At 33.5% G+C, this 14,372-nt stretch overlaps 1 protein-coding gene and 2 non-coding genes across 3 annotated transcripts; 1 reads left to right on the forward strand and 2 right to left on the reverse strand.

Moving 5' to 3' along the window:
• Window positions 1-2,943: 2,943 nt before the first annotated feature.
• TRNAY-GUA (transfer RNA tyrosine (anticodon GUA)) lies at window positions 2,944-3,032 on the reverse strand. The gene is given in 2 exon segments: window positions 2,944-2,979; window positions 2,996-3,032. It is a non-coding gene; the product is annotated as a tRNA-Tyr (tRNA).
• An 87-nt stretch (window positions 3,033-3,119) lies between these two features.
• TRNAM-CAU (transfer RNA methionine (anticodon CAU)) lies at window positions 3,120-3,204 on the reverse strand. Its single transcript is given in 2 exon segments — window positions 3,120-3,155; window positions 3,167-3,204. It is a non-coding gene; the product is annotated as a tRNA-Met (tRNA).
• Window positions 3,205-3,264: 60 nt separating this feature from the next.
• LOC127100944 (uncharacterized) lies at window positions 3,265-14,129 on the forward strand. The gene is made up of 14 exons (XM_051038254.1): window positions 3,265-3,426; window positions 3,519-3,588; window positions 4,666-5,054; window positions 5,421-5,556; window positions 5,660-5,762; window positions 6,394-6,517; window positions 7,792-7,857; window positions 9,470-9,508; window positions 10,875-10,955; window positions 11,089-11,136; window positions 12,705-12,755; window positions 12,844-12,912; window positions 13,295-13,543; window positions 13,665-14,129. Exons 3-14 carry the CDS (start codon window positions 4,905-4,907, stop codon window positions 13,914-13,916), a joined length of 1,368 nt encoding a protein of 455 aa, XP_050894211.1. The 5' UTR covers window positions 3,265-3,426; window positions 3,519-3,588; window positions 4,666-4,904; the 3' UTR covers window positions 13,917-14,129.
• The last annotated feature ends 243 nt before the right edge of the window (window positions 14,130-14,372 follow it).

Genomic DNA, 14,372 nt, shown 5'->3' on the forward strand with positions numbered 1-14,372 from the left:
TGATATGAGGTTACATTATAGGTCATTTGTGACCTATGTCATTGAACATGTGATTTTTCCAAACTTCAAAAATGCATAACTCTATCATTCTAAATCCAAATGACATGAAATTGGTGACCATGTTGAAGGCCTTTGAAAGAGATACAACATTTATGAAGACACGTTTCTCATTTGATGCTCACATAAAAAGTTAAGCAAGATGGAATATTGAGATATATGGCTTGACACTTAGAAAAAATTTCAACATGTTGAAATTTCCAAACTTCCACCTCAAAATTCTCCATGTTTCAAGCTCCAAATGAAAAAGTGTTGAACATGAAAGTTGTTTCTCTTGATCTAAACTTTCCAAAGAGTCCAATTTCATCCATTTTGGACAAGATTTGAATGGGTTGCGCATGGCTTGAACATTGCATCATCATTTGGCAAAAATCAAACTTCAAGCTTACATGTACAATTGCCTAGCACTCCAATTTGATTTTAGACTTGTTCACACTAAATTATGGATCAAATGGAATGATCTCATGGGCCTGTACACACCCATGCACACATGCATCACTCATTGCCAATTTTGGAAACTCATTTGTAAGGTGAAAATATCATGTGATTCAGCTATAAATAGAGCACCATATGCTCAGAATTGAGGACTCCTTCGCGCTAGCTTTGATCCCAAACACCAAACCCTTCCATTTGAGAGGATAATCCTGAGAATTTCCTTTGGAAATTGAGTTTGAATCTCACTGTTTTGAGATTCAAAGCTCCAGGGATCCAAGACCTTTTGTGCATTCTAATCTACTTCTGCAAGCATCCTAAGCAAGATCAAGCATGAGCAAAAGCAAGAACAAGTGAATCCAGACCTGCATTGAAGGTATTTTCCAGAAAATTTCATCTATTCGATTCTCTCTCAATTCCACTCAATTCTCTTGGATCTTTGGTTGTCTAAAGTCCTACCAATGTAGGCAAGAAGATTGAGTTGCTTAGAGGTTAAATCGAAGCAACTCAGTTGACACACCTCAAAATTCAACTCCTCATATCTTTCTATATACATGAAGTTAGTTAAAATTGAGGTCAGATTCGTGCTCTACGCTATTTTTTTCTTTTAGATCATGTCCTCCTTTTTCATTTTCTTGATGGTGATGAGTGAACTAGTTCGGCCAGGGTCACCAGAGAAGATGACCGGCCTTTGGACTTCGGCGATGCGCTGGAAGTGTTCAGAGCCATTGATCTGGTTTAAATTGTTTTAATCTCACGCGTTGGTTCTGATTACCATCCCTGTGGCGCATTGACTTAAGTCCACGGTGCAAAAGCGCGCTGAGGACCACTTGATCCGCCACCTCAATTAATGAGGGAGATCAAGTGGTCCACGTTTTTTTGTTATTTTCTGATTTTCTTTTATTCCTTTTATTTTCATTAATTCATATTAATTTCAATATTGATCCAAAAAATATGAGAGTTTCACCAAAAAATTTCAAATAATTTCCTCTTTCATATTCTGAATTAAAATTATTTTTCGGATCATTATTAATATTTTTCATGATTGAATTGATTTTGTGATTATTTTTAATTGTTTAAAAATACTTTTAAGTCTTTAAAAATTCTGAATTTTTTCTCCAAGGTCCTTTGACCTTGTTTGACCTATGATAAATCTCATGGCCATTTATTTGGTGTTTTGATGAGGTTTTAGGAATTTGATAAACCATATTTAATTTAAATGCCTTATTTTAGTATTTTTAATTTGAATAAATGCCAAATAATTTTGTTGACCAATTGTGATATCTTGTTTGAGTTTGACTCTTGTTGTTGGGCCTTGGTCAAGGTTGATTTGCCTTTGTCAAGTTAATATCATTGAATTTAGGGGATTGATGGAATGTACATTCCATCTCCCAAAATGAATGGATGATATTAATTTGATAAAAGTCCATCTTTGATCAATTTGAGTTTTGATCCATTCCCCCTCCCTCTTCATCTCATTCCCCTTCTATATGCATTCATCTCATTTGGTCTATGATATCTCAAAGTCCTAAAGCTAGTTGATTGAAAAATTAACATGAGTATGGATGAGATTATGCCATCTCTTTTGCATATCTCTTTTTGTGTGTGGTATGTTTCATGAGCATAGCCCATTATACTGTCTCAAACATGCATTAACACCAAAATTCTATTATCCGACCTCAAATAGTTATGACTTCTATATAAGTCCAATTACGATTGCTTAACATATATTCAAACCATACGTTGTTTAACATACACTCTTTTACTAACGTAACCATTTAGTAACTCACTTTTGACATTCATATGATATAATCTTATATCATAGTTTACGTCAAATGATAATAACAATATAATTGCTTTTAGTCTAGTTACATATGTCAACGTTTTAGTGTAATCAATACATTCTCGTTGACTATAACTTTGAGTTATTATTCTAGTCACAAATGCAAAAGTTTTAGTATAATCAATATCTTTTTGTTGACTATAGCTCTGACCTACTAATTTACCTTTTCTCCTTACCAAGTCTCTACATTCTCGTTGACTATAACTTTGAGTTATTATTCTAGTCACAAATGCAAAAGTTTTAGTATAATCAATATCTTTTTGTTGACTATAGCTCTGACCTACTAATTTACCTTTTCTCCTTACCAAGTCTCTTTGCTCAATAAACTTGTTTTTGAAAACCCATTTAATTCTAATGACATGTTTTTCTTTTGGTCATAACATAAGATCTCAAACTTCATTTCTTTGAAATTAATTTTGTTCTTCTTGCATTGCCATATCCAACCATCGTTTCTCATAACTTCACTCCGAACTTCGATCAACCATTAAAAATAATAAAATTAAGGAAATTTCATTTCTAAAAAATAATTTTAATCGGTTAAATATTTTTTGAAGTTACCATATATTCAATATTATTGAACATTATTTTGTACATTTTTTAAGAAAAATATATCCGACCTACCGGATTCGAACCAGTGACCTAAGGATTATCTGTTGAAACCAACTACAGTCCTCCGCTCTACCAACTGAGCTAAGGTCGGATGGTGTAAGAACTTCGGAGTTTTAAGTAAAATTGTAAATGTGGTAATAGTAAACTAAATAAAAAATACTCGAAAAATGAGTTTTATTGGGGTGAGAGAGGCTCGAACTCTCGACCTCAGGATCACTCAGTAGCTATGAGACCTACGCGCTAGCCAACTGCGCCACCACCCCAATTGATATTTGTTTTCGCATAAACTGGTTCATAAGGGCTGCAAGAGTGAGTAGAAAAATTATTAGTAATTACTGTGAGAACTGAAACAAACCTAATAGATCGCATCGTATTATTATTCCCTTGAAAACACACAAGCAAATTCGAACCCTAATTGCTAGGTTTCCGCCACAAATTGCCGCCATAACAATTTCAATCACTGCATCTAGATCTCAAATCCCACTGTACTACAACGCTATAATTCTATTTACTTTCAAAACGTTTTTTCGATTCCATTTCATACATCGATTACTGATTCTCTTTTCTTCTGTTTTAGGGTTTTTTGTGATTTCGCAATAGTACTATTTAGGGATCTTCATTGCTTTTTGAAACTGATTTCGGTACAGGTATATCCCAACCCACCAAATACTCTATGAACGAACTCTTTCATTTGCGATTTGATTAAATTTTTTGTTTTCAAAAGGGGAACTTAACCCTAACTCAGTAGCCTTAATGCTTATGCAGTACCTTAAAGTATGGTTCACTGTTTCCACAAGACCTAGGCCATGTTAAAGAGCATGAAATTCCATAGATTTTTTTCTTACTGGAATGGTATTATTATTATTGAGTTTCTTCCATAATAGTATATCTTGTATATGTATGGGGGAATTATTAGTTTTGAATATTTAGGTCAAAAAACATGAAACCTCCACCCTTTTGGAGGTGCTGACTTTTGTCAGAGTTCTTCCATGCTTTGGTGTTGAAATAGGCAGACTTAACAGAGTACATACCATTTTTAGAATTACCCCACAAGAGTCTATTTGGTTGATGTTGGTTAGAAGAATTTGAAGGATGTTTGGCAGGCCAAAGTACGCGCTGGATTCTCCATAGGCTTAATATTCATCCGCCTTTGGAAATGATTTTTTCTATCTTCTAGTACATGTCTGCCGAAGGACATTTCTAATTTGTCTTGATTCACAAGCATAAGCTGTTTGGTATAGGGTTGGGATACTAGGAAGTTCCCTAGCTTCCTCCTTAGTGTCCCTGCAAAAGATAATACTATTATCAATATCGACAACAATTAAGTTGGATATCTCAGAGGAGCCTGCCTTGCATTCCACGGATGACCTTCCTCCCTCGAGCCTCAACAACGAGACATGAAAATACTTCAGCATTAAATATATAAACTGGTACTCTATAGGAAACCTCTTTTTGGTAAAAAGGGGCAAGATCTTCCATTTAATAAAACAGAGAAAGAAACCGTATTTACTATTTACACCCTTCGTGATAAGATTATTCCAATTAGAAGGGAAATCTTTAGAAATGAGCAATTGTTTTATGAAGTTCCACTCAATCCAATGATAGACCCTAATTTAGTTCCAACAAAACCAGTATTGTTTTTCCTTTTTTCCTCTCGTGTATTAGCCCACAATACCAGGTAAAGTCAACTTTAGTCTATTAACAATGATTTTTGTAATAATCAGATCAAAGCATTAGCTTCCCAGTTATTTTGGTAGAAGAAAGCTGGCATGCCATCAGAACCAGGGGCTGTCAAAGGCTTCGTTTGTTTGATGGTGTGGTAAATCACTTCTTTAGGGAAGTTCTCTCCAATAGTATTTCTCGAGGCATTTAATCCGGCTTTAACCACAGCAGTTGAAGACATTGGTGGCATTGAAAAGATTCAAAACTGTGTAATTTAAGGGGAATGAATAGATGAGTAGAAATGAGTAGGTTGTCTTTCAGACCTCGACCACTTGACATTCACAAGAAGCTCCCCATCCTCAAGTCCTTCAAGGACTTTGAAGACGACGAGACACCCGCATCTACTCGTAATTCCCAATTGCTACGCATTGTTCCTGAGGTCGAACATGAGGTACGGATCCTTGTAATGTTATGTTGCTGCACCATGTTTTCCAGTTATTCGTTTTGTTTTGGGGGTAACCTTTTGGTGCCTGCATGCTACGTACTAGATTGTACTTAGCATCAAGGGTTCAATGTGACAGCCGGTGTACCATCTCAAGCGTTTTCACTTGTTCAAAATTGTCTTAATCTGCATAATTTTGTTATTTAATTTAGATAATCATGATATCATGGTAAACTATGTAGAACTGACGCCTTAATATATGAAGTATTAAGAAATTGATCATAAATTCCCCCCTCTGTAAAAAGTTGAAAATAGGAAAGATACCATTAAAAATGCAATGTTAAGTTCATCAGTAACTCTATTTATTTTTCTTAGGCCCATGTTCAACATGCTCCCAGCAAGAAATTGGCCTCTGAAATACCCACTCCTCAGTTTGTTTATGTGGATACATATGAAAGGGACTATTCTTGCACTTTCGTTCAACCAACTTCCTATTTGCGTGCAAGAGGAGGTATTGCCACCAGATAAGATAATTGAATTATATATGAAATATTTTAGAAGGTTCTTTTGTATATTCCACTTTGTATGCTGAGAGTTCTTTTATTTTGTTGCAGCTAGGGCCGAGATTGGAGAGTTTGTTGAGTATGACTTGGACAATGAAGACGAGGATTGGCTTTCAGAGTTTAATGAAGAAAGGGATATTCTGACACCTGAAATGTAACTTTTTAGACTGAATTCTGACTTTCTTCAATGATTTTCAGTTATGTGTGTGTAGCGTGCTTAAAATCTAGGGGTACTATTGATCGTGGTTTGTTTTAACAACAATTATAAGGTTCATTTTTTTGAATGGTGAATATAAATTAAATAAATTATTAAGTTCAATCATTTTGCAATTTAACTATCATTTCTGTTCCACCAGTGCGTTGTTTTTTAATTTATTTTTTGTATAGAAATTATTAATAAATGGATTTTGATTATTGAATAAAATATCACTGTTTTCATAAAAAACAACTCAACATAAATCCTACTCTTACACAATGGTTGTTTGTTTAGAATTTAACAAAATGGCCGTGTAAGTGTTTATATTATGATGTGGCTCATCTTTAGCTTTGTGTTCTTGCCTGACGTGTGACTGACCTGAAATCTTGTGATGCCACTCAACAAGGATTTTTCATATAGTTTGAATCAACCTTATATTCTATTGAGTTTTTGGTTGTATGATACTACTTGTCTTTTCATATGATCCTGTAAATTCAATATATAAGTTATGCATTATATAACAGTTTTCTCTTCAATTTTTTTTAAAATTTTATTTTTATTTTTTTATGTATATTACTTTAATGGATAGGTTTGAGAGTCTTCTTTTCAAGTTGGAGGTGTTGGATCATAAAGCTCGTGAAAGAGCTGGCCTTTTAACAGCCACTCTTGGTTCGCCAATTCCTGTGCTACTACGATTTGAAACTGCTATGGAGGTCATACTCTTTCAGGGTCTTTATGTGTTAAGAATCTATCTTGAAACAATTTTGTTCTCTGTGTTGATTGGTTTGGCTGTTGTACTTTTCTAAAAAGAAATATCACCCAACTATTTTGTGTTTGGTTACTTAAGAACAAGAAATTTACCTCTGGTTCTTGAAGGATTATTTGTTAGTGTTTAAGCTAAGACCTAGTTGTAGTATGCTAATACAATGACCTCCAAGTATTATGGAGATGGTGGCATTAACAGTGTTAATTAAACCATTGAAGGGTTATTCATTAGTGTATAAGCTAGGACCTAATTGTAGTATAACAAGAAAACAATCTCCAATTATTATGGAGATGATGACGTTAACACTGTTAATTAAACCCTTTTAAAAGTTCTTTTGCAAATGTGCATACAAGAACCTCATTTGGGTGACTTATCATTAAACCTCAAGTCAAATTTGTGAGATAACAAGAAGGGTGATATTTTGAAAGAAAGTTATGTAATTCAACCTAGAAGGACAATACTTTGAAAAGTGCTGGCACTGCTGCTTGGTTTCTCTAGTTGAAACCTTAATAGTTTCCGTCAAACCTGTCTAATAATGGTTTTTATCATTGGCAGTTGGAACACCCCCCCATGCAAGAGTCATATAACAACTAGACCTACCATACTTTGCGCTGAAATTTTATTGAATTAAGAAGCATGGTTATGGCAATGGTCTATCTATCTCTTGACCACTTGTTGAATATGGTTTAAAGCCTTGTCAAGAGCGAACTCTTTTGAGCTGTTATGTGGAGGCGCAGCGCAGTGGACTTTAGTTCAACAGTTAGTATTGAGAAAACCGACATGATAGGTGACAAGATTCTTCTTGTAAGAGAGTTGTACATCGATTTTAAAACCAAAAATTACAACACTACCCTAAAGAAATTCAAGTTTTCTTTTTAAGGGTTTGAGTGCAGAATTGAACATCTTATGCCAATGATGAACTAGTGTCTTGTTTTTGAAGGTTAACTGTTGATTCATGGATATCGATTTACTGTTTTTTTCGTTTGATGAAAAACACTGAATATTTGCAGTCTTTTGCTAAATGGCGATGCCAATCCACTATCGGTTTCTCTTTCTCCAAAAAGTTCATTATTTAGGCTATCATTTATTGTTCTTGATACTGTAGGAGTGTCTTTGAAGTTTCAGAGTGCATTTCATATGTCTTGCAGTACAAACATTATCTTGCATATGTTTTGGATATGATTCCTATTGAGCTTATCAAAATTTGTTTTTAAATTTCAGACCTTACAATCTCTAAATGTCAAATACACAATTCTCGAGTCTGTGTATGATTATTGGAAAGAAAAGGTATGTAATTTGACTCTTTTGAGGGGTATACCTCCTTTGTTTATCACTTTAACTTTCTGAATTTATATCAATTGTATTCATTTGAGATCTAGACTGTACCAGCGTTTGGTGTTTATGAATATTTCACATGACAATGTGAATGCTAATGGGTGGAGGGATGCATTAAGACTTTTAGAATATATCTCAGGGCTCAGACTTCACTAGCTTAATCAATGGGAAGATTATAATAAAGTGTCCTTAAAGAGTTGGATGACACTGTAGTGAATTTAAACCATCTCTCACTTATCTATGCTGGTGTTTCCTCTTATAATTTTATGCTTAACCCATAATGAATTAAACCACAGTAACAAAAGGTTTCCCACCACCTACTAGATGCGGTTGGCTGCATGGATAAAAAATGTCGCTGTATTATTTAATAAACAAGGTTTTCAATTGCCTATTTAGATGTCTTTTTAATTATTTCACTTAGACGTTTTCTAGGGCTTCCTTCTACCTTAACTATTGGAGAATTGTTATCCCACTTTTCTTCTCACATTTATTTCCAATCTTCTCTTTTATTTCCACTCATCCACAATGACATTTTTATTTTTGCAACACTCAGCTTATGCTCTTATTGTTACCTTACCACCCAAGAGTTAGTGCCATAAAGCATCACTATGGCTTTGTTGTAAAATTTTCTTGAGTTAAAAAGGAAACTTTTGGTCTCAAATAACACCTTATCTCTTCAATGACCCAGCTATCTTGAATCTTATGATTTACGTCTATTTCTTTGTAACTTATTATGATAGATCAATCTAAGGCACTGACAGAGTTGTTAATCCCAGATAGCAGAGCGGAGCGGACGACCCAAAAAATGGGATAACGGGATAACTTTTTGGACTAATTATATGAATAAACTACCTATATATTTAATGTAGATTAAATAACTTTTTGGACTAATTATATGAAAAATGTACATATATTAATCCTAAAATCAATATATTTTAAAAGAAAGGAAAAAAAAACAATGATATGAAAGAAAAAACAACTTGAAAACAAATAGAAAAACAATGAATAGAGAAGAGCAAGATAGAGAACAAAATAGAAAAGCAGAAAACAAGAAGAATAGAAGAAGAATAGAGAGAAGCTTGAAGCAGTTGAGGCGGAGGAAGAGTTAGAGCAAGAGTAGCAGCGAGCGAAAAACGCGAGAAGCAGCGAGCAGTAGAAACACGATGGAGAAAGGTGAAAATGCGAAGGAGAGAGGAGAAAACACGAACGACTATAATAAATTTTCTAATTTTAAAATCTTTTAAGGGTAAAAAGGTCTTTCCTCACTCCAAAAAAGCCCTAAAAGAAGAATACTTCTCCGGGCCGAGAAGCGCTCCGCTCCCGCGACCCGCTATCCCAGCTTTCCCGGTCGCTATCCAAAATTGGGATGCGCGCTGCTCCTCCGTAGCGGAGGGTTGCCGCACCGGAAGAGAATCCCGGGATAGCGCCTGGAGTGGCCGCTATTAATAACTGTGGGCACTGAAGCTGTGCTATGAATCTAGATAATTTCTCTTTGTATGCTTCTATTAGTCAGTTTTTATCAAAGTTATTGATGCCTTACCCCTTATTTGCATGTCTTTGGCAGCGAATACAGTGGTTAAAGCCTATTTTGCGGCGTTTGCAGGTTGGCTTTCAAACCTTACATTTAATACATTTTGTCTTTGATATGTTAATATATATGTGTTAAAGTTCAGTTCTTATGTATTTATATAAGATTCATCTGTTCTATTACCCAATTGAGCCGGCCTTCTACACTTTTATTTTAGATATTTTTAGTTTTCTTCTTTAGCTTCTATCTCTATGTTCTGCATGAATAGACATGACATGATGTCCAATTTTGTTACTGGATTATAGGTGCATTCGATATCCTCAAATGTTTACTGGTTTGCATAGACATTATCTTAGTCATTTAGGGCCTGTTTGAAACTGTTTTAAAAAACAGTTTTATAATTTTTAAAAATTGAAAAACAAAAAACTTGTTTGATACATTTGTTTCTCAAAACTATTTCTAAAAACACTTTTAAAATTCAGTGTTTTAAAATCTAAAAAACTGAAACTATCAAAATATGTTTTACTTTTCAATTTTCAGTTTTACTTTTCAATTTTCAATTGAGGTAAGTTGAAAAAAAAAACATTGTTTCATTAATCACGATATAGTAATTACTTGCAATATTTTTTAATTATAATAGTTCACTCTCAATCTATTGTTAATCTTCATTTATTGTTAATGAAAATTAAAATTCTCACTCTCAATTATTCTCTCTAATTAATCCTCTTAATTGTATACTTTTATACATTAAGTGAATTGTATATATATATTCAAACCAACACTCAAATATAATTTTTATACATCAAGTGAATTGTATATTTTATCATTAAGTATTAAAAATATTTTAATGAACTTAAATGTATATTAGCTGAATTTTTATATTTTCAAAAAATATATCACAATTATTTTTATTTAGTAAAACAGATTTTTAAAATATAGATTATCAAATAAGCTATATTGTTCTATTTCAAAAAAAATAGTTTTTACAAATTATACTATCAAACATATTTTTTCACTTTTTAATTTTTAGAACAGTTTTCAAAAATTGAATTACCAAATGAATTCTTTTTTTTTTCTTCTCAAAAACAAATTTGCAAAATAGATTTATAAAACAGATTTTAAAAATTAAAATTGAGAAGAGATTCAAACAGGCCCTTAGTTTTTTTTTGTCACACATTTTAAAAATTTTATTGGCAATAATTTTTGCTTAATTCAATTTCTTATTCATAATCTAGTTTTCTTCATTGCGAGATCAGCTATTCTTTTCAAAGTTTTCTATTTGAATTTTCTCTTGAGCAGTTTGCTGCTAGCCACAGTAGTTAGAGTTATTTGATTTTTATCTTTTGTTGGGTTGGCTATAGTTAATTGTTTTTCTTAAGTTGTATGATTTGCAAGCTCATTATGAAGAGATTTGACAAGATGTACTGCACTATCCATGCAGCCAGCTCCAGCAGTTAATGACACCAACCCATATAATGTCTTTCGTCCAAGGGAGAAGGCCCACAGGCTTCACACAAGAAGGGTAAGTGGAACAGTTCTCTTGTTGTAGTTGTACTTTGGTTTTGGGAAAATGCGTTTTCCATCAAGTCATTGTTGATTTATGAAAATGTAAGTAGTACTTTAGGTTGAGTAAGCCAATTTTTTTTTCTGTTCAGATGCAAAGAAGAGAGAACAATGTGCAGTCGTTTGAAAAGCTTCGCCAGGTTAGTTCATGTTAATTAATTCTGATACTATGACTTCTGTTGAGCTTGTTAAAATTGGGCTTGATGCTCCGCTTCTCGTTTGAGGACCTGGTGTTCAGTGTGAGCGTGGGGTAACGGGTTTATGACCTTGTGGTTTATCCTTGCATTGAATTGTTATCTATAACAATATAGACAAAACTTGGTTTTGGTGTAGTCTATTTTTTTAAACCAATTTTACCCTTAGATAACTTCCATAATGACTTCTATTGAAACCACTATTATTATCTTTCACATAACTTCCTACTATTAACTTCCTACATAACTTCTATTTAAAATTAATATTAAATAAAAAAATACCGTACATATTTTCACGTTGTTCATTAAAAAAGCGGACAGACGGGTCCGTCTGGACGCTAGTTTATCTTAAAGTGAATGTACAAATTTTGATAGTATTGATAGAGATCTATTTCTTTGTTCATCATTACAGGGAATAACAAGTTTCTTGAAATATATTTTGATCCATACTTTGTATGTTTCTAACCAAGTTTCTACATACCAAAATATGTGTTTTTACATGCTATAACTGTATTGTATATATGTATTGAGTGCATATAATATTTCCTCGCACAAAAATTTAGTAAAAAGACATCATTATTGTCACAATCTTTGGTTTTATGGTATCTTCTGTCTTTCACTATTAACAGCACCACTTTTTTTATTAAAAAATAATGTAAAAATCATTTGCTTGGAAACAAGTAGCAGTTTTTGGGTTGTAACTTGTAAGTATGACTATGTCATCCTAGCACAAACAAACTAACAAGTTTGTGGAGCTGAAGGCTGTTCATAATTTGACCAATGACTCCATGAGAATAATGAACAGTGCCCATGATGTAAATCCGTTAATTTAAGACATGGCTTGTATGCTGGAAATTGTTTGAAAGACGACCGAAAATGGTAAACGAAAGCACTCACCTTAATGGAGTGTAATATATAATAAATTTTCTTTTGCTGACATGCTTTATATCTTTCCATTTGACTGATAATAAGACTGCTTGCGAGTAGTTAAATCAAATCACTTAGTAATGAATGTAATACATACATATCTTGGTGTTTAGGTCATGATTTTTGAGTTCAACGTTGCTGCTATTCTGCCTGTAGTTGTCATGTTAACCCAAAATGATTTGATTTGCATCCATTTCCAGCTTCTTCTGTGTTATTGTAACTGTTATACTGTAGAAGCTAACAATTAAACTATATGATTTTTTAGGCTGTGTAGTCAGAAATTCATCAGAGAGTTGCTATCTATATGATATGAAGAATGTAAATCACGAATTGCTACAAATTCACCCAGACAGTGTTCTATATTTTAAAAATAAGTCAAAGTCTATATTTAAACAATCAAATTCAACTGTTGAGTTCAATTTGTCACTTTATCGTACATCTAGCTGTTGTAGTATCTGGCTTTTGTTGAGTTCAATTTGTCTCCTGTTTAAAGAAATGTATGGTTGAAAAAAAACCATTCAAATTGGAATGTTTCTGTTGAAATGTATATTACCCGAGAATTCATTTTAAGCTCTCTGCATAAACAGGTTAGGCGCAACCTTGACCAAGCCAAGAGCTTGTTGGAAGCTTTGATAAAGGTGTGACTTTCAAGCTGTCTAGGGTGTTTTACCCAATTTTTACCCTTTTGTATTCTTACTTATTGTGTTGATATACAAACATAACCAGAGGGAAGAGAGAAAAAGAGACGTAATAGAGAGTGAAGTTACACTACAGAGGATGCAAATGAAGTACAAGGTATGAGTATCATTTCATATGTTTATTGTGTTTGAACCTGTTGATACTTAGAGCCGATTATGAGCGTTAATTCCTGTGGAGTCTTGACCCATGCTTCTGCCATTCACAATGGTTTTAGTATACAAAATCTATTCAAAGATATTTGAGACCTCTTGAACATAATGAAGACAATGGTAGATTGCTCTTTGTTGAATTTTCTCTTGTTTTGGATTCTGCTAAACAGTTGTGTAATGAGAAATCTCTATTCTCAAGTTTTTAATGGTTCAGTATATCCTTCCAATGAACACATATCTTGTGGACTTTGGAATTTATTATGTTTTTCCAGAAAGTGAATTATAAACTATATGAAACTTGCGAACTGATGTAGAATTATATATTTCAGCATGAAACAGAATTTTTGGAAGACAACTTGGCACTGTCTGGATTTACTCCCTTCTCTTCCAAGATTGTTTCAAGCGAAGAGGAATTTTTTGATTCAGACGATGTCATGACTAGCCTTCTTCCTCGTTCACGGTCTACTGCTGTACAGAATTTACATCCCTATGACACCAACCTGCCCATGGTTCCTTCAGTCAGTGCAAAGCAAGAGTTAAAGAGGATACATGTTCCACATGGATGGCCTCATAAACTGGTAAAATATATTTACACAGATTCTGCTCATTTTTAGCAAGGTCCTCAAAATTTTAAAGTTTTCGTTTTACTTTCATATCCAGTGTGAATGTTGATGAGTTTTGTGGTATGGGCCTATGCAGGATCCACATGAACCAGTTTTATTGTTCACAAAGCCGTTACTTCCTGGTAAGTTAGCAGTGGCAGGTATTTTGCCGCCTGATTCTGTCACAAAAAATGCGGTGTCAGCACAACAACCATATACATTTCGTGGAAGAATTGGCAGAGGTGGCCGCATAATATTTGACAGATCGAATTTGCTTATGCAAACTCCAATTGATTGTGGTAATTCTTATTATATGCCACCAAAACCAAGACCTTCAACATGTAACTAACTTGTTCATATAATCTGGTGCTAAATTGGTACCCTCCCCTGTTGGTTAGGATTTAGTTTATAATCATTAGGATGGTACAAGATTGTTTTGGGGAACTTGTAAACATGATTTAGGTCTGCAAGGTTTTTTCTTGTTATACAAGGCCTTCAAGTGTTTCAATGGGATTTTGTATTATGTTTAAGGGAGTATATATATTTTGCCTTTCCCATGGAATGTGAGCTTTCACGCTCCATTAAAAAAAAATCCCAAATATAAAAAACTAACCCACTTTCAAAATTGATTCCCATTATTATATACTTATACCATCTGTGTTTTTTTATAACACCATTTCTGTTTTTGCTGCTATTATTCTTCAGGAAAAAATTTAGTTTATTTTTTTTTAAAGTTTTGTCTACATGATTCACCAACTTTCACGTCTTTAGACTTTTGTCTACATGATTCACTGATTGATTTTCT

The sequence above is a fragment of the Lathyrus oleraceus genome, chromosome 7, assembly GCF_024323335.1.
Source record: "Lathyrus oleraceus cultivar Zhongwan6 chromosome 7, CAAS_Psat_ZW6_1.0, whole genome shotgun sequence".
Lineage (NCBI taxonomy): Eukaryota > Viridiplantae > Streptophyta > Magnoliopsida > Fabales > Fabaceae > Lathyrus > Lathyrus oleraceus.